This window comes from Pan troglodytes, chromosome 18 (genome assembly GCF_028858775.2).
Source record: "Pan troglodytes isolate AG18354 chromosome 18, NHGRI_mPanTro3-v2.0_pri, whole genome shotgun sequence".
NCBI classification, from domain to species: Eukaryota; Metazoa; Chordata; class Mammalia; order Primates; family Hominidae; genus Pan; species Pan troglodytes.
In genome coordinates, this window is record NC_072416.2 from 21,065,372 (window position 1) to 21,086,064 (window position 20,693).

The 20,693-nt window shown below is 45.3% G+C and overlaps 1 protein-coding gene across 3 annotated transcripts in view; it reads right to left on the bottom strand.

The window, feature by feature from the left end:
• Positions 1–20,693, bottom strand: part of LOC454345 (BOS complex subunit NOMO1) — a 63,888-nt gene that overhangs the window by 16,760 nt on the left and 26,435 nt on the right. For all 3 annotated transcript variants that reach the window (XM_054668243.2, XM_054668240.2, XM_054668241.1), the window contains exons 12-23: positions 16,824–16,998; positions 15,285–15,426; positions 14,856–14,987; positions 13,320–13,456; positions 11,376–11,463; positions 8,311–8,374; positions 7,666–7,761; positions 4,588–4,806; positions 4,420–4,502; positions 3,332–3,491; positions 3,060–3,186; positions 1,008–1,121 (exon numbers count right to left, since the gene is read on the bottom strand). In XM_054668243.2, coding sequence (XP_054524218.1) covers positions 1,008–1,121; positions 3,060–3,186; positions 3,332–3,491; positions 4,420–4,502; positions 4,588–4,806; positions 7,666–7,761; positions 8,311–8,374; positions 11,376–11,463; positions 13,320–13,456; positions 14,856–14,987; positions 15,285–15,426; positions 16,824–16,998 — 1,537 coding nt within the window. The remainder of the gene's footprint in view (positions 1–1,007; positions 1,122–3,059; positions 3,187–3,331; positions 3,492–4,419; positions 4,503–4,587; positions 4,807–7,665; positions 7,762–8,310; positions 8,375–11,375; positions 11,464–13,319; positions 13,457–14,855; positions 14,988–15,284; positions 15,427–16,823; positions 16,999–20,693) is intronic.

Here is a 20,693-nt window from a genome sequence, read left to right on the forward strand (position 1 = left end):
ATCACAACTCTAACAATGGCAGCTGATGGTATCACCTGCCTGCAATGACTCAGAGAGGTAGAAGTCATATTTAATTTTTCTTTCTTTTTTTTTTTTTTTTTCTGAGACAGGGCCTGACTCTGTCCCCCAGGATGGAGTGCACGATCACAGCACACCGTAGTCTCAACCTTCTGGGCTCAAGCAAATCTCCCACCTCGGCCTCCTGAGTACCTGGGACCACAGGCATGCACCACCATGCCCAGCTAATTTTTTTACTTTTTGTAGAGATGGGGTCTTCCTATGTTGCTGGTCTCAAACTCCCAAGCTCAAGCGATCCTACTGCCTCACCCTCCCAAAGCAGTGGGATTACAGGCGTGGGCCACCATACCTGGCCCATATTTGAATTTAATGAATAAAGAAACTGAGGCTCAGAGAGGCAAAGTAACTTGCCTGATAGGACACAGCAAGTAAGGAGCAGTCTGCATCACTGCAAAGTGGTGTCTTCAGATGCCCCCGCTGCCCGGTCTCCAATAGCCCCACCACAGCCACTTTGTTACCATGACTGACAAGATGACCAACTAACACACACTTCCTGAATCCCCACCAGTCAAGGCCTCCGACTGCATCTTGAAAGAAAAACTGCTGCTCTCTTCCCACCAAGTGGAATGTCTTTTCAGAAGAAACGCAAGCTAACCACCAAACAAGGCTCAGCATCATAAACATGATTCCGTGGCAAAACAAGAAGACGCCTAAGAGAGCAGCCGTTGTGGCCAGGGAAATTAATTACACTGTCTTAGTGACAAGCGGGTGATCAGAAAACAAGAAGTGCGTGTGGAAGGGAACATGAATCAGCAGCATTAAGTTTGAGTAAGAGCAATACTCTAATGACTGTGGGCCCCCAAGAAACTGAAACCACTCCACATTGGCTTTCTCTTCTCATGTTGTCAAGCAACACATAAGTCTCGCATGCTGCATCCTGGCTCTCTCTCAGGGAAGACAGGCAGGTGGTAAATTGCAGAACACGTTACCAGGTTTGAGAATGTCAGAATGCCGTTGTCCTGGGTCAAGAGGTTGGAACGAAACAGGCCACCGCTCAGGGATAAGAGGACTCCCGGGAGGGGCTGGTCATCCTCAGCTTTTATCTGGGGATGAGAAGGTGAGACCGGAGCAAGGTTAAACTCCTACTAACTATGAAAATAACAGTTCCACAAGTCAAGAGGTCATTTTTTCAAGGTTTTTTTCTTTTATTGTTACTCAAAGGAGGACAGGGGACCTAATCTTCCTCCCCACAGGTAACTACTGTTGTAAGTTTTGTAAGTTTGGTGTGTAGCCTTCTAGAACTTTCTTTTTCTTTTTCTTTTTTTTTTTAGACAGGGTCTCGCTCTGTCACCCAGGCTGGAGTGCAGTGGCACAACCTGGGCTCACTACAACCTTCGCCTCCCAAGCTCAAGCAATCCTTCAGCTTTAACCTCCTGAGGAGATGGGACTATAGGCGCACACCATCATGCCCAGCTACATTTCTGTATTTTTTTATAGAGACGGGTCTTGCCACGTTGCCCAGGCTGATCTCAAACTACTGGGCTCAAGCAATCCACATGCCTGGGCCTCCCAAAGTGCTGGGATTAGAGGCATGAGCCACCGTGCCCAGCCCAGAACTCTTTCTATGCCCACACAAATTTTATAAACATTACATATTATTGTTCACAGACTGGCAAGTTCATTGAGTGGGTGGAGGAGGTGAAATAAAAATGGCATGTTATATGTACAGTTCTGCAACTTGCTCTCTTCCTCAACAATTTATCCTGGTTCTCTTCTGCCAGCCAATAGAAATCTGCCTGTTTCTTAACTACTGCATAGCATTCTAAGGCAGGGTTTGACAAACCACAGCACCTACTTTTGTGGTACACAAGAGACAATCGGAATATCCCCAAATATGTATCTCTAGGCACTTAGTTTTATTTTTATTTCCTGAACAATCCATTCCTAGAAGTAGAATTGTTGGATACATGCACTTTAAATTCAGAAAGATACTATCTAATTGCATTCCAAAGTGGCTGTAACCACTTACAGTCCCATAAATTATTTATGCTTGGGAAAACCCACACTTACCAAAAAATAGAGATTGTCTTAATTACAGCAAATCTAATCCCTGCAAAACAGTGTTTTGACTGTAACTTCCTTAGCACATTTCCTCAGTAACTACAGAGGCTTTGTGTTTCTGTGTTTATTAGTCACCTGCGTTACTTCCATGAATTTCCTTTTCATAATCTTTGTTCATTTTTTTTCTAGCGGGTTGTCTTTTTCTTACCAATTTTAGGAGCTCCTTGTAAAATGGGGATATTATTTATGATACAAACATTTCTTCCGAGTTTGAATATCTTTCAGTTTGGTTCCAAATGTATTCAGCAATATAGAATTTTAAATTTTTATGCGATGTAATCTGTCACTCTTTTCCTTTGGCCTATAGTTTATAAATATTCATTCTCAACGATCTCCAGACCCACTCTGTACAATCGCAGCACGCTTCTTCCCAGAAAGGACCGGTGGAAGGGAGCTAGGCAGCAAACGCCTCAGTAAGAACATTCTGTGTCCTTCAAAATGGAACAGTTATGGATGACAGCTTTAACTACTTCCCAGAAGGTACACAAACATGCTAAAGTCAACAGCTCTCCAAATTATGCTACGTGAAAGAAGTCAGACCAAAAAAAAAAAAAAAAACAGTATATCCCGTTTGATTCCATTTATATACAGGTTGGTGCAAAAGTGATTGCGGTTTCTGCCATGATTCTCAATGGCAAAAACCACAATCACTTTTGCACCAACCTATAAAAACTCGAAAATGCAAACTAACCAATGGTGATGAAAAGCAGATCATCAGCTCAGCGGAAGGGTGGCAGGGAGGGATTACCAAGGGGCAGGAGGAAACCTTGAGGGCCACAGATGTGCTATTTTAATTGTGGAGGTGTTTTCATGGGTGTATTCCTAGGTCAAGACTATCACACTGTACCCTTTTTGTGCAGTTTGTTATATGTTAATTATACCTCAGTATAACTGCCTTTTGAAAATACAGTGTTAGTTACCTCAAAGCTTACGCCTGCCAGGGCATAGGCCTTGAAGTCTCCGATGGTTCCTTCCACCGCAGTCAGAACATAGCCCTCCTTCTGTGAGGTCACTGTGTACTCCAGGTCACTGTGCAGGGGGCCAACACTGAAGAGGAGAGAGCAGAATGCTAGCAACGGCTTTGTTCACACCCTACAGGAAGCCTTACCAAGCCCAAGGAAATGTGGGCCCCAGTTTCTTCAGAGGACTCCCACGCTGATCCCAGGCAAATGTGTCTCTATCCCGGGCTCACCTGTAGGCACCTTTGTCATCAGTAAAGACTGTGATCAGCGGTGAACTTGCCCCCTTTTCACTGATGACAATCTCGACTCCTTCCAACTCGGGGTGGATCTGGCCTTCTAAAAACAGGCCTGCCTTCCCGTGGATCTCGATCAGCTTCCCTGGGCAGCTTTCTAAGAGGGGAAGAAATAAACACAAGGATGGGGCTTGGTAGCAGAGACAGGAGCTTCTTGGTTGGGGGTTTCCCATGACAAAAGTGGCTAAAACAGATCTTAGAAGCTAGTTCCAAATGCAGTTATTTTACACCCCGGGGAGCTCAATAATTGGATACAGCCCAAGCCTCTTTCCATGCCTGAAAGGCCTTTCTCAGTGTGAAGGACTTTAGCAAGAGAATCAAAAAACGCTGAAGGCTGGGTTTTTACTACTACTCTTCCTAGGTTCTCAGGAGGCCACAGATCAGGAGGGAACACTTTACAGCAGACAGGAGGCCGTGCTGCTCAGCCTCCAGAGGACCCACTGAGAAAGACCGCCCCAAACAGCCTGCCTGCTAGAAGTCACGCTCTTCAACACCCTCTGCTTCCAAACACGAACCACATAACACCCACAACTTAACGAAGCCATAGTGCTGGGAAAAAAATAATAAGTGGCAAAAGACAAATACTCCACAAGTGATCACTTCAGTCATCCATTCCCCAAAAAAAGACCCTCCCATCATGCTCTGCCAAACAACAGAAAGATCATTAAAGATCATCACTGGCAGCTTTGTGCTTCATCTACCTTCTGGTGTCGACCTGATAATGTCAAAGAAAACCAAGTCCTTTTCCAAAAAGATCAACTCAATTCTAACAGCAAAAGTTACTTTTATTTATCTAAATCATTCATTCATTCATCCATCCATCCATCCATCCAACCCATCCATCCTTCCATCCATCCATCCATCCATCCATCCATCCAACCAACAGTAACATCTGTGTGCCAGAGAGGATGTAAGGTGGCTTACAAAGATGGCTTCACTATAACATCACAAATCTACTTGTAAATGCAGGCAACGGAACAACTGCAAAGGTGTGTGTGACATTCGCTCGCTGAGTTGACATTTACCTCCACTGACAACGGCTTCCATTGAAGGGGGATAAAAGAGCAGCTCTTTAGATGATGGTGTAACAGTGATTTTCTCTCCAGACCTAAAATAATTAATATACTTCAGTTTGGTGGGTCCTGTCCCCACAAAACAGAGGACACTGTAGGGAAACGCACAAGAGAGCTTACCGCGCCCAGTAAGAGAAATCATACGAGAAGGGGCCTTGTAACTCATCTACCATCTCCTGCACGGGAGGCTTGGTCATTCTTTCTTCGCCTTCCTCTTTGCCGTTTTTCTCCCTCTCCTGCCTGCGGGCCTCGATCTCAGCCAGCTGCTGCTCCCTCCGCAGCTCCTGCACAGACTTCAGAGGGCCTAAGACCAAGGCGGGTTCACTGTCGATGGAAGACCTAGAAGAAAGAAATGGCGGCCCCTAGGACGTGGTTGCGTATCCTTGTGGTCAGTGGGAATTTGACCTTTCTACGAGTATGGACTTGCGAGTTAAAAACTGGACATCTTATCATGACACCACAGTGGCGGAGTCTTCTGTTTTAAATAAACTAGTAGTTTCACAAAAAATAACAACTGAGCTTTGCAGTGATGGTGGCAGTATCTGGTAGATCTGGGCTGGAATGATATACGGTTGATTTTATGGCAACTGGATATAAGCTTGTCAGTTTCCATGTAGGACATGGAGTTTTCTCCACGCCACCATCCTCTGTTCCTCCATTCTACCTTCACTGAGAACTGCTCTGATAGAGAACTAGGCACCAAGGATACAGCATCAACAAAACAGACCACACTTCCTACCCCTGTGGAATCCACATTTCAGTGGGAAGGGGCTGAAAATAAAGAGAAAAATAATACCAGAGGAAAAGTGCAATAAAGGAAAATAAAGCAGTGTGGGAAGACGGAGAGCCCGGAGCACTGTTTTACATTAAAGGGACAGTCAAGGCCTTTCTGATAAGGTGACATTGAGCAAAGGTCTGAAGGAAGGGAGAGAATGCGCCACGCAGCTCTCTGGGTAAACAGTAGCTTGGGCAAAGCGGTGCCAAGTGCAAAGTCCTTGGAGAGAAAGCTCACTCAGATGTTCAAGCAATGGCAACACCAGTCCAGCCTGGGGCACAGGGGCCCATGGAAGAGTCATATCCGTCAGAGAGGTCCAAGGGGCAGCAGATGTCAGACTGAGGCTTCACAGGCTTGGTGCCGACCTGGAGCCACTGGAGTTTTCAGTCGAGGAATGGTATGATAAAAGAAATCATTCGCTGCTTCATGGAAAACACACAAAGCAATGGCGGAAACAGGAAGGCCAGCTGAGAAGCTGCTGCAGTGATCCCAGAGGGGGGTAAGACCAGGGCTGAGGGCCACGTGGTAAGAAGGGAAGGCCAGCTGGGAAGCTGCTGCAATGATCCCAGAGGGGGTCAGACTAGGGCTGAGGGCCATGTGGTAAGAAGCGAAGGCCAGCTGGGAAGCTGCTACAATGATCCCGGAGGGGGTCAGACCAGGGCTGAGGGCCATGTGGTAAGAAGGGAAGGCCAGCTGGGAAGCTGCTGCAGTGACCCCAGAGGGGGGTCAGACCAAGGCTGAGGGCCAAGTGGTAAAAAGGGACTAGATGACGGGTGTATTTTGATTGTAAAGCCAAGGCTTTGTTGGGGAATTGGCTGGGCCTAGGGTTCAAGGGAAATAAGAATCAAGAAACAAGGAGAAAGCGGGAGCTGCCATATCTGAATCAGAAAAGACCACAGAGGGGCTCATGGAGGGCAACTGTCAGCAGTCGGGTTTTGGGTCTGCTAAGTACAAGATCCCCAGGGGGAATCCGAGTGGCTCTGTCTAGCTGGAAGATGCATTCCATACAACCTCCGGCACAAGCAAGCAACACAAACACCCTTGTGAAGTTACAAAAATGAATGTAATCAAGCTGAAAGGAGGTAATATGCAGTTACTACTGGTAAGAAGGTAGATTGCTAGTCCTATCAGTAATTCATACTTTCCAAGCAGGGAGACAGTAAATGATAGTAAAAGACAGCAACAGACCTTCAGCAAATCCACCCCCAGCTAAAAACCTGGCTCCCCATCACCAGAAACCAGGGCCAGCCCTGACATTTCTCCCGCCCTAACCCAGTGGTCACTTTAGTGCCATGTCTCATCAACTCAGTCCCTCAACGACTCTCCGACCAGTCCGTCGCTCTCCATCTCCGCAGCCACTAGTCTGGGGCCCCCATTGCCTCCCCCTGCCTCCACCACCTCCCACTCTCAGGCCTCTTCTGTCTGTTCTCCACTCGGCCAATAGGGGGACCTTTCAGGAAGAAAAATGTCATTCCTCTATGTAAAACACGTCAATTGCATCACGGGACAAAGACTATGGACCTTAACATGGCCTGGCCCCCCGCAGCCTACCTGTCCTGCATGCCCCCAAGGTCAAGCTCAAAGCACTCAGAACAGGTGTCATTTTACGGTTCTGCATGTGAGTATCTGACCACTGTTCCCCCCATGAGACTGTCAATCCCATAAGTGTAGGGGCTGTGGCCTCATAAGCCCAGTGCCTAAACACTGAAGACTCCCAGTTATTCAGTCATCATGTACTCTGCAGGGATGATGGATGAACAGATGGTGGACAGAAAGATGGAAACATAGCTGGAAAGGTGACTTCAACCAGGGGCAGGAGGGAGACAGGGACTGCGATTCCCATTCTACTTGACAAAGACGGTCATGTTGCCAAAACTCTTTCAATTTCTCAAGAAAATTGGGGCGTCACAGGTACCTCACCACACTGCAAAAATTCCCTGAAAGGTGACATTCACATCAACGTGACCTTCGGTGACGGACTTGCCTTTCAAATACTTCCTCTCTCGCAACCCTTCTCTTATACCAGGTGCCATCTCTATTTCCCAAGCCTTCAAGCAAAAGTCTAAAGAAAAATAGGCAATTTGAATTTGCTAAAACACTTGAAATACAATGCACAAACCCCAGAGATTTTTTTTTCCTTAGCAAAGATGAGAAGTACAAAGAGTTCAAACAGAAATTGAAGACACTGAAACAAGCTGTCGCAACGCTCTTCCTCACCCACAGGTAATTTCTGATCAGAAAAGGAAAGGATCAAGGCTGCTGGGAATTGACGGCAATGTCCTATAAGAGAGGGAAGGCCATTTGTATATACATCTAGAGATAAGAAATCAAAACTAATTTCCAGAGAGCCTATTAGAGACTCCCCAGGCCTCATCCACACCCTCTCCCACCACTCTCGGCCCACCGCAGAACGCTCGTCTTACTTGATAGTCACAGTGACATCCATCATTTTGTCGGTGGTGATAGTTCCAAGGACATGGTGGCGAATGGCTGTCAATGTCAAGATACTAGGTGAAGACCTACAAATCAAAGGAGAGGAAACACTAGAACCTACTCATTCTCAGAAGATCATCAGCAATACCCTTTTTGGGCATCCTTCTTCACCCTAAATATACTACAGAAAATTGCTCTTAGTCTGGGGTAAAATAACTCTGGAGATCCAGAGAAGTATTCTAAAGAGTAAACTAATTCTCCACTCCACAACTTTATGCTTCCAATTCCCAGTGAAACCCACACACGTCTGTAAAAATACAAAAATGGCAGACTTGAACTTGACAGATGCCCATCGGTGAGGGCTGGGAGATTTGACAAAGCTTCTATTTAAGGCACTTCAAAAACACAGCCCTCTATCCTGGGGTTACAGAATTCTTGGGAAAGGGATCCTGTCTCCGGTTCCTCAGTAACTAATCCAAGTGTCTTAAAATCCTTATCTAGAAATGCTGTTGAAGGCCTAACCTTGCCTCTTTCAGAAAAAAAACCAGAAAAACTCCTTTTGTTCTCTGAAGTAAATGAAGAATCCTCCACAGAATGTATACAAACACCACAAAGCATTCAATTCCCAGGCTTACGTGTCATAGGTGTAGAACGCTTGCTCAAACCGGTGGCAGGAGCGAGGGGTCACTTTGTACACACCTACAGACGGGAAATCGAAAGTAATTTTCAGAGAATGGCATCTATTACACTGAGCAATTCCGACATCTGAAATCGAGTGGCAGCTCTTTGCATGTGAAAACTCAAACGTATCGCAGATCTGCAATAATGGGATCAGAAATACTGGGCAGGCATCGTTTTCACTGCCTATGAAGGCGTCTTACCAATGACCTGATCCATGCAATGGCCCGATCACAGGCGCATGATTTTCATTTTCCATAAGGTAACAACTCACAGTAGTTAAATCTGCACAGACCAAGTGAACGGACCCATCCATGCACGAGAAGGAACAGAAAGTACGTTTCTACTGCAAACTGGACTGAGGATAATTTTCTACTTAAAAGATTCTATTAAGGATCCAAGAGATAACCACAGCCTCAATTTCTTCCTATAAATATTCCTAAAAAGGAGGTAAGGAGTAAGGGAAGCCCCAGAAAAGTGTGAGTCTGTGTGGGAGGACACTCCGAGTAAGGGTACATTTCATCACTTGCCAGAGGAACACAGTCAATTTCAGGAAGATACAAAGAATAACAATGTATTTCCCCCAAATCATCATTAACCAATATTTTGGCCACACTTCCTACAAAAACCTGAAATTAGCTAAAACCACCCTGCTGTTTTCATTGCACTCAACAAGCCCCAGAGTAATTACCATCAAAAAAAAAAAAAAAAAAAAAAAAAAAAATCAGGTTTCTCTGTTTGTTTTGTTTGGTCTTTCATTCAACAAATATCGACAGAGCACCTCTTCCTGGCCAGGTATTATGCTAGGTACTGGTACACAGTGGGGAATGACAGAGCAGTGGTCCCTGTCTTCATGGAGTTTACCATCCACAGAGAGGGGGAGCATTTGACAGCCACAAACATATCAATTGTCGCACATGCAAGAAGGGGATAGAAGTGAGTGCTGAGAGCAAGAGTGTAGGAGGCAGGCCTAAGTGGCCCTGGAGGCCATCCTTCCCCAGGGAAGCAATACTGAACTGATGGGTAAGAAGGCCCCAGCTAGGAGGGGCAGGAGGACATGTCCACAGAGAACAGCATCTGCCTCACAGGCTGGCTCATTGTTTCCTCAACAGGCATCCTTCCTGCCTTGAGAACAAACCCTGGTTATGTTGAGGGTGGCAACACGCTCAGCCTCGGGTAGCACATCCAACTGTCCCAGCATCCCTTGCAGCTAGAAGTAACCATGTGGCACGGTTCTGGCCAATAATACAGACAAGTAGCTTACTGGAGGAGGGGGCGCAAGGAAATGTTTGCCTGCCCTCTCCTTGACTTCCTCCTTTAAACATAAGTTTTCTAACCACAGCCATCTTGAAAATACAAGGCAAAAAATAGAAGGGAAAGGCCTAAAGAATCACAAAGACACCACCCCTAACATCTACCAGCTGCTGAACCCATGCTGGCAGCCACGCACTGCCACACTTCTTTATTGAGCCAAATAAACTACCACTTGCCGATGGCACTGCTGTATGGATTTTGTTACTTGTAGCCAAAGGCAGCCGAACTGACACCCAGAAGGACAGAGTGGCTGGAGTAGAGACAGTGGCAGACAGGGCTGGGTTACACAGGAGCTAAGATCAGGTTAAGGAGTTTGTATTTTATCTTGGGAACCAAACGGAGGAGCCACTGAATTATTCATTAGGAAAATGCAAAACAAAACCACAATGAGACACGACTTCACATCTACCAAGATGACTATAATAAAACAGACAATAACAAATGTTGGCGAAGGAGGTGAAGAAACAGGAACCCTCGTGCATTGCTGGTGGGAATATCAAACGACACAGCCTCTGTGGAAAACAATTTGACAGTTTCTTAAAAGGTTAAACATAAATTTATTACACAATGCAGCAATTCCATTCCTAGGTATCGAAACAAGAAAAATGAAAACATACGGACACAAAGACTTGTACAAGAATGTCTGTAACATTAGTCATAACAGCGTCAAACTGGAAACCACTCAAATATCCACCAACTGATAAATGGATACACAAAATATGATATAACCACACACCAGAATACTACACAGCAATGTAACAGAACAAACTACTGATATGTGCCATGACACAGATAAACTTCAAAAACATGTTAAATAAAAGAAGCCAAACAAAATACCAGCATCGTATGATAAACGTCCAAAAAAAGCCAATCCATGGGGACAGAAAATAGATCAGTGGCTGGCCATGGCTAGAAACAGGGATTAACTGTCAACGGCCACAGAGGATCTTACATTGTGGGTGATGAACAAATCTAAAACTGGATTCTGGCCATGGTTGTGCAACTTGATAAATTTACTACAAATCATTTTATTGTACATCTTAAATAGGTGAGTTTTATGATATGCAAATTCTGCCTCCAAAAAAAGCCATTATAAAAGAGAGAGAGGGTTGGGTGCAGCAGCTCACACCTGTAATCCCAGCACTTTGGGAGGCTGAGGCGGGCGGATCACTTTAGGTCAGGAGTTTGAGACCAGCCTGGACAATGTGGTGAAACCCATCCCTACTGAAAATACAAAAATTAGCCGGATGTGGTGGCGGGCACCTGTAATCCCAGCTACTCAAGAGGCTGAGGCAGGAGAATCGCTTGAACCCAGGAGGCGGAGGCTGCAGTGAGCCAAGATCGAGCCACTACACTCCAGCCTGGGTGACAGAGCAAGACTCCATCTCAAAAAAAAAAAGAGAAAAAAAAATGAGAAGGAGCGAGAAGCCACTGAAAGATTTTAAGCAAAGTGGGAAATGATTCAAATTTTAAAACAGCACTATAAAGAGAGGCCATTGGCCAATGGTATATTTTTGGAGGTGAAAGGGCCCAGTGGTCTCTACCCAACTCAAACCCAAGACAGACAGAAAAACAAGAGCAGGTTGAACACACAGAAATTGAAAGCTTGATGCAAACAGAACCAAGGTAGAAAAAAATGCCTTCAAAACCATCCTCTGGTGCCTTTCCATTTTTCTAATTCATGGCACATCAATCCTTCCAAACTTACCAGGCTTGGACAGGCAGAATCGGTTGACTCCTTTGGAGAGGTTATAAATCCCCACATTCTCACGCCCATTTCCATCCTGATAAAATTCCTAAGGGAGCAAAGCCAATACAATGACTTACTAAGAGAGATGGAGACACCAAGATGATTAATAATATTTCTCTTTCCAAACCAGTCATCTGTTTTGCCCATTAATTATTGGAGCAGTTGGGTGCCACAGGAAAATTAAAAACCTCCCAAAACTTCCAACAAAAGTGTGCTATTTTTCATTCAATCAACTAATATTTATTGAGCACCTGCTATGTGACAGACACAAGGCTGGGCCCTGGAAGTCATGACCATGGCTCCTGCTCTCACATGGCTTATGTTCTAATACAGGAAGACAAAATCAACGCATCAACAAATAAATTAGTGATCTCAACTGGTCAGTAATGAAGCTGTGAAAATAAACAGGAAAGCAAGAGAAGAACAATCCCCGCCTAGGGGTCTTTAGCTCGCTGGTCCCAGGGCACATCTCTCCTGAACAATAGGGCTGCACCTGAATGAGGAGGAAAAACCAACGACACGTGTTTCTGGAGAAGACACAGCACTCCAGGCAGAGGGGAGAGTATGTGCAAAGGCCCCGAGGAGGGAGTGAGCTTGGTGTGGGACTACAGAGGACCACTGTGGCTGGGGCCCGGCGAGTGAAGGGACAGTGGGAGGAGATAAAGAAGGGGTTAAGAAGTGTCAAAAAAAAAAAAAGGATCTTATTACAAGAGAGCTGGAAATCCACTCCACTGCTGGAAGGGAAAGGTTTCCTAAATATCTATCACTTATTATGAACCGGATATTAATCGATCTCCTATAACAAATCGACCTGTCGAGTTTTTGTAATTAAGCAGTTAGAGGAGTAAGCTGGCACATGAAACACCAGTTCCAATTCTTCTAGTTTCTCTACAGAGAAACTAAGACCTGACGATGACATCTGCCACCGCTCGACATCAAAACATTATAGAAATTCACGAAGGGATCTACAGAGGTGCTCCTGAAACCCATTTCACACTGCCTTTCAGGCCACAGAGACCACAGTCAACAAGAAGCTAAGATCCTGTTTACAGCTTCTTCCCCTGCGCTGGAACAAATACACCAGAGAAGGTGGGGTACAATGGCTCACGCCTGTAATCCTAGCACTCTGCTAGGCCAACACGGGTGGATCCCCTGAGGTCAGGAGTTTTAAGACCAGTCTGGCCAACATGGTGGAACTCTGTCTCTAACAAAAATACAAAAAAAAAAAAAAAAAAAAATTAGCTGGGCATGGTGGCACGCACCTCTAGTCCCAGTTACGCGGGAGGCTGAGGCAGGAGAATCGCTTGAACCCGGGAGGTGGAGGTTTCAGTGAGCCGAGATTGCGCCACTGCACTCCAGCCTGGGCAACAGAGCAAGACTCCATCTCAAAAAAAAAAAAAAAAAAAAAAAAAAAAAATATATATATATATATATATATATATATCAGAGAAACTCACTTGGCAGTACAGAGCGGTGTACACCAAGGACACTTTGATACCTAAGAGGGTTCACTTAAGCCCTGCCATAACCCTGAGAAGTAGGTATTAAGATCTCAATTTTCGGTGAAAACTGAGGCTGAGAAGCAGCACATGAATTTACCCAAAGCTATTATTCCTAATAATATAAAGCCAGTGTGCTCTGCACTGTACCAAAGGCCACCCCGAATCACCAGTCAGATTTAGCGTATGGCCAGGACAAGGAAACCTCCTAAATACAGGGGTCCTTCCACTGAGAGAGTATAAATGCTTCCTGATTATGCGTTGCGTAACAGGTGGGCGAGTGGAGAGGCAGAAAAGGAAATCTGACTTGCCTACGTTTACAATATGCCTGGGATGTTAGTCTTTCTTGACATCCACAAGGCGAGCGTTTTTCCAAATAAGAGACTCCATAAGCCGTACATACCAGAGTGATGGCGTGAGACAGGGAACATCTCAGCATGTAGCCCGTCTGCCTGAACTCAACTGCAGACACCTCATCCTCCAGCACTTCCACCTCCAGGCTCTTGTTCTTCCAGCACCAATCCTCATGCATGATGCTTACTGCAAAAGCAAACACCAAAAATGGACACGTGGGCGTGGAGCACACCACCTCCCTGCACGCCACCAGAAACAACAATCATGAGTTAACTAATTTTAAAAAGCAGGTGTGTATGTAGACATAAAGATAGAAATATACACATACATATATTTATAACTAGCAGTATTTGGAATAAATTACTGCTAAAGAAAACCTGGAGTCGAGCGTGGTGGCTCACGCCTATAATCCCAGCACTCTGGGAGGCCGAGGCAGTTGGATGGCTTGAAACCAGGAGTTCAAGACCAGTCTGACCAACATAGCAAAACCCCATCTCTACTAAAAATACAAAAGTTATCCAGGCATGGTGGTGCATGCCTGTAATCCCAGCTACTCGGGAAGCTGAGGCAAGAGAATCTCCTGCACCCAGAAGGCGGAGAGGTTGCAGTGAGCCAAGGTCACGCCACCACACTCCGGCCTGGGTGACAGAGCAAGGCTAAATTTCAAAAAAAAAGAAAGAAAAACTGGAACCAATGTCCATTACATCAAGAAAGAAATCTAATGGGGCCTGTAAGATCAGGCTGCAAGTAAGGTATTCAGGGATCCACAAACTTTTTCTGCAACTCTTTTCAGTTTTGCAGGCCACATGCTTTGTCAGCCTCAACCACTCGACTTGGCCACTGTTACACACGAGCAGCCATAGAGAATCCATAAACAAATGGGCAAGGCTGTATTCTAAGGAAACTATGCTTATAAAAAAGGCAGTTTTTGTAGTCTGCCAAGCTCTGCCATAACAGAAAATATTAATATAATTCCAGAAAAGCAGTCTGTTTTATAAGCTATCCACTGCCAGCAGCCCCAAGCTGATTTCTGAAAAAGCAGAAATACAGGCAAGAAGTGGCTTCTTAAGAAGGGCAAGGAAAAGGGAAGTAACATTTGTGGGCACCAACTACTTAGCTGGCTCTCTGCACAACGGGCTTTATAAACTTTACTTCTTTTAGTCTTATATTCTACAGAAAGGTTCTATTACGTCTATTTTACTGATGGGAAAACTGAGTTTCGGGGAGGTCAAGTACCTTGCCATGGCCAGTACTCAGCACCAGTACTGCTAAGTTAGTAGAACACATCAGTGGAACTACTTCACACTCCTTTTTCTGGCCTTTAGAAATAAAATGCCATACGTCGGGGCACCCTCCCTTAACAGAAGCAGCCAGTGGGCTGTGCTGACAAGGTGGCGGTCAGCTCAGGGCCTGGACTCCTCCATGCTTGTCCAACGCTAAATAATGCCATCAAGGTCACGAGGCAAAGACGACTTAAAGCAAGGAAAGGTACATGGTCGTGATACAATTTGAGACCTGAGTTTTAGAAAGTTTACAAAGACAAGAAGTGTGTGAGGACCACAGGATGTTGCATTCCAATTCTTACTTTTGTATTTTCCAGGGAGCACGTTGTCAAAGGTGAAAGTCATGGTGTTGACCTTGCCGGAGAGCTGGAGGCTCCGCTTCTCACCCTGGCGGCTCAGGGACTGTAGAGTCACCAGCAAGTCACCGCAGGTGTCTGCAGGGAAAAGAAGGGAGGGCCCCATGTGACCCCTCATAAGGCTTCAGCACAGTTTCGAATCCTAACCCTATGTAATAGCTTCTTGCTACTGCTGAGCTCCTAAGAGGCAGTGGCCAGAGGCGGACGGAGTGCTTCTTTCAAGCTAACATGCACCCACTTGACTCCAAGAAGCCTCCCTCGCACGCAGGTGATCAGTAGCAAACAACAAAGGCAAAAGGAAAAGTTTCCCAAATCCCACTCCTACCGGCTGACTTCTTTGAAACTAAGTGTTCTTACTTTCCAGTGATATCTTACCCAAACAAGAGACTTTCCCAGAAACTGATGCCAAGAACTGTACAAAGGCCACATCCATCACTGGCCTGTCGGTCACAGTAAGAGGAAATGTCTGGGGTTTCAACGTCAGCCCTGCTCTGGTTTCTGCCTCAGGAACCATCACCTGCGGAAACGTGGATGGAGCGTTAGAGGCTGCATTCGGGGAGATCTTCCCCCTGACCTACAGGGCGCTAGAACATTCATCTGGGACCAAGGCTAAAGAGATTTTGAAGGCCAAAGTTTCATTTCCAGGCCGATTTTACAATCACAACAAATCCACGAATAACTTGTGTGAAGTAAACACAGTTCTACCCAGATGAAAAATTAGCCTCAACAGACCCATGTGTATGAACAAAAGTCTATCTGGCCTTATTCCCCACAGGCACACAAAGCGGACATGCCTCAATTACATACTAGAAACCATACTACATCCCAGTCACTTTTCCCAGCTTCGGATCACTTGTAGCATAAGCTCTGAACCTGTCAACACTATGTGGATGACACTTTGGTGGAATTAAGTCATTTTCTTCCTCCTATTGTTCTGTGTGCCTTTCATGGGCTAAGAGGAGGAACAGGTGAAGGTAGCAGCGGTCAAATCTTTCATCCCTAGTAAAGACGACACTGCCCTTCCTTGGAGAAGTCCATCATGCTTCCGAAAGGGCTTCCAAAGACTTGTCAATGTGGACGTCTTCGCAAGAAGCCAGCTACCATCTAATGAAGGCAGCTGTCAACCCACACACCACGCTGTTCTGTGGAAGCAGGGAGAATGCAATCTCCTACCCTGTTTCCCACAGAGGGAGGGACCCCACTTTGCCCTAGAGGAGAGCAGAGTCTAACAGGGAACCTTCTCGGCCCTCTCCCTTTGTGTTATTTGCTCTTCCACAGGGAGGAAGGGCAGCTGCTGATTTGATGGGTGAGAGCCCACGGAAACAGTCTCTCCCCAAGGGCAGGGCCACTGCACTGAAAGGCATGGTGGGCTGACCTCTGCTCTGTCCTGTCTCTTGCTTGCTTGGGCCAGCTGTGGCTTGGGCCTTCACCATGGTGATGAGACCACAGGCCAGACCGTCTCCCCGTTCTCGGCCTGCTTGAATGGATAAGTCGCGTGGTCCCTGCCTAGCCATCTTGAAGTCAAGGCAAAGCAGGAAATGGGAAGCTCCATTTTGGCCTGGGGTCCCAGAAGCCACGCACTATGGCCATTTTTGAGCTGCCATTAGTAGAGTTCATTTTTGGTGTCCTCTTGGACTCATCGACATTCTACAGCAGCCAGAAGCCTGAAGGTAGAGGAGTGACTGGCAGCCTGATACTAATAAACATCAAGACTGGAAAAAAGAGAGGCAGATGGCATCATTTTTTAGCTGGATGCCTATCTGACTCTCCTCTACTGGTGCAGGATTGTAAAGACTTAGAAACAAGAAGTTGGAAACTGGAATGCTCCTTCTCTAACCCCATTCAACCTAATAACCCTTCTAAAAATCACTGCTTTTTCTCAAAACATTTTAAATTTAAAACAATGCAACGCACCTGCACTTTGTAAGTCCCTGGTTTTGCTTTAAAACAAAATGATCCATGAGCATCTGTCTCCACGGTGACCAAAGACTTGTCCTTGTCTTGAGATGACAGGACAACTTTGTATTTATTCATCTGCTTGACGGTGTCGGGGAAGCGAATGATTGATATCTGACCACAGACACTGAACCTGCAAAGAGAAGACCATTCATTCCAGCACGAGGACTCAATTATAACAGGAAAGGCTCTTATCGACCAAAAAAGATGCAGCCCTCTCCCAGCCCTTGTTCCTGAGAATAGTCTAATCTTAATGAAGAGACAGAATGCAGTCCAGATGATTCTGGTTTTAAAAAGCAACCTTCATTCTGGTTTTAAAAAGCAACCTTCAGAAGCAAGACTGGGCATCTTTCTACAGAACAGGGGCCCGTAGTGGGGCTGTTTGTGTGTTCCGGGTGACATCTGGCAATCCCCCACTGCAGAGGCAATTTTAAGAAAACCTGCAGATAATAAAAACGTTTCAGGTAATTGGATCGTTGACAGCGGAGCGGCCTTGGACTGAGAATGTGGGCTAGCCCTTAAAAGCAAGAGCTCTAAGCTGCCTAAGAAACTGTGGCATTACCAGACCATCAAATAAGTCAGGATTATCAAAGACGTCTTCCTTGCTTGTGATTATATATAACACATGGATGAAAGCAAACTGGGAGATTGGAACAGAAAAGGTAATTAAGTTAAAAAATGCAAAGCTAAAATTGAACTCCTTGGGAGGTAGGAGCCACAAATGTAACTTATAACTGAAAAGCCCTATTAAGGTAATGATTCAGATTTGAGATTCTAAATAAGGAGTAAGGTGTTGCAAGGCATCCCTCGAATAACACATGAGAGGCCCCCCTACAACGACCATCATCCTTGGAGTGCTGGTCTTCATTTCTGAAGCAGCTGGTGTGTTAAAGTGTAATAGTACATCCTAGCTGGGGGTCACAGTTGTCTTTTCAACTGTTCCTTTTAAAGAATCTTCAAGAATCATTTTAGATAAAAATTAGTTACTTTTGACATAAAGATAATCAAGAATGTTGGATTCTGACAATTAGGGGTACATTAAATGTTGGAACCACCACTCCGCCTCAAATAAAAAAACAGTGGAAAACACAAGGAAATGGTGGAAGATTGTGTATGTGAAATCTAGGAATCATGAAAAACACAGCCATTTCTTCAGAGTGAAGGGACTGCCCAGCCATATGAGCTCACTATCTCCAGCATGGGTCAGCAAACTACCACCCAAGGACCAAGTCAGGGCCCCCCTCCCGTTTGTGATGAACTGCAAGCCGAGAAAAAGAATTGTACACTCTTAAGTGGTTAAAGTTAAAAAAAAAACAAGAAAGAAAGAAAGATAATATTTCACATGTAAAAATTACATGAAATGCAAACTGTGGTGTCCAAAAATGTCGTTGTGTTGCGCTCTGCCCATTCATTTACAAATTGTCTATCTCAGCTGTGGTCCTAGAGACCGTATGGCTCACGCAGCCTAAAATAGTTATTCTCTGGCTCTCCACAGAGAAAGTGTCCCAATCCCTGACCTAGCATATGCATTTTGGTTCTCACATTCCCCTACTGTGAACTTTCAGAATAAAAGGATGGGAAGCAAACACTGACACAATCATTCCCAAGGACCTGTCATATTCTCTTGATTTGTGTACCTGTCAGGGGACACATCACCTTGTCTATTTCCTATCAAATCTCTTTGCCTCCTTAAGTTGTAAATATTTGAACCATAAGATATGTTTTAGCCCATATTCTTATTAAAAAGAAGTGCCTATTCTCCCTAAACCTCAAATCTATACTGGCTTAGTTTGGAAAAATAAACCAAAAGGGTGGTAGAAAAAGGTTCCGTTATACTGAAGCCCTTAAAAATTGATTTGTATCAATAAATTCTTTCAACAGGGTTTAAATACATATATGGACAGAAACAGGTAATATTGGTGGATATTGAGAGAAATCTATTTTCACAGTCATTTGGACAGAAGCCAAAGAGTTTGTTTTTACAATAAATTGAGTAATATTTTTATTTTACTTTAAAGGAAGACTAGGCACCATGGCTCAGCCTGTAAGCCCAGTACTTTGGGAAGCCGAGGCGGGTGGGTCACTTGAGGTCAGGAGTTCGAGACCAGCCTAGCCAACACAGCAAAACCACATCTCTACTAAAAAATATAAAAATTAGCCTGTAATCCCAGCTACTCAGGAGGCTAGGGCAGGAGAATCACTTGAACCCGAGAAGCGGAGGCTGCAGTGAGCCAAGATGGTGCCACTGTACTCCAGCCTGGGCAACGGAGTAAGACCCTGTCTCAAAAAAAATAAAAAGGAAAAGAAATAGTAAGAAGTATCAGTGTGCTAAAAAGGCAAATGTACTACGTCGGCCAATAAAAAAAAGAGATTTTCCAAAAATGTTCAACAAATGCTATTTTTCTTTCTTTGACTCAAATACTCTACTTTAAAGGAGAAAATAAATATATTTCCTCCATCTCTGTGAACAGCGCCTCCTCCATCTACCCAGTGGCTCAAATAAGAAACCTGTAACCTCAACAGCACAGGCCTGTGGGTGTGTTCTCCATGTGACCTACCAAATCCATCTACTCCTCGCTCCCTCGCCTGCCAGCCGCCTGGGCCCGGCCACTACCATATCTCCTCCAGACAACCACCACTGCCTCATATCTGGCCCCTCCATTCACACCATGGCTTTCCTCCAAGCCATTCTCCACACAGCAGCCAGGAAGAAAAACAAACTTTTTAAAGTACCATGATCCCTATCACTCCCTTGCCAACTGATAACTCTTTTTTTTTTTTTCGAGACGGAATCTCACCCTGTCGGCCAGGCTGGAGTGCAATGGTGCAATCTCAGCTCACTGCAACCCCTGCCTCCCGGGTTCAAGCGATTCTCCTGCCTCAGCCTCCTGAGTTGCTGGGATTATAGGCGCGCATCACCATGCCCTGCCAACCTTTTGTATATTTAGTACAGACCGGGTTTCACCATGCTGGCCAGGCTGGGCTTGAACTCCTGACCTCATGATCCGCCCACCTCAGCCTCCCAAAGTGCTGAGATCATAGGCGTGAGCCACCGTGCCCGGCCAACCAACAGACAACTCCTAACGGGTTTCCACTGCATTAGGGAGCAAAGCCCAATCCCAAAGCAAGGCTACAAGGCCCCAGAGCTCCCTGACCTCACCCACCTCCTCCAGCTGCGCAGACTGCCTTTCAGGTCCTTCCTATCCTATGCAGGCCTCTGAGCATGCTGCTTCTCTACTAGGGAAGATTTTCTTTAGCTAACTTTTAGTCTCTACTAAGGTCTCTGCAACCCAGAGAGCCTTGCAGAGCTCCCACTCTAAATTAGCTCTTCTTGCAGCACCCTGATCTCTTCCCTGCACAACACTTGCCATAATTTAGCAGCATAAATGTATTTGTCTTTTTTGTCTTTTTTTAAAATCTTGTTATCTTTTAATTTTTATCTCTTTATTTATTTATTTTTAGACCAGGTTATGAAACTAGCTACTTTTTGCATTTTTGGTAGAGATGGTGTTTTGCCAAGTTGCCCAGGCTGGTCTCAAACTCCTGGGCTCAAGCGATCCGCCCACCTCCGCCTCCCAAGGTGCTGGGATGGATTACAGGTGTGAGGCATTAAGCCTGGCCACAGATGTATTTGTCTTCAGTCTGTCTCCCTGGTAGGGTGAAAGCCCCATCTCTGGAACACTAGTTTGATTAATTATTAGGTACGAAGCATTTTTCAGTGCCTCATCTAGAGTAATTGCACAAAGTGTTTATGGAAGGTGGGAAAGACTTCAATCCAAGAATTACTTTCTGAGGGTAATTTGCTTCCCTGTCTTCCATTCACCACTG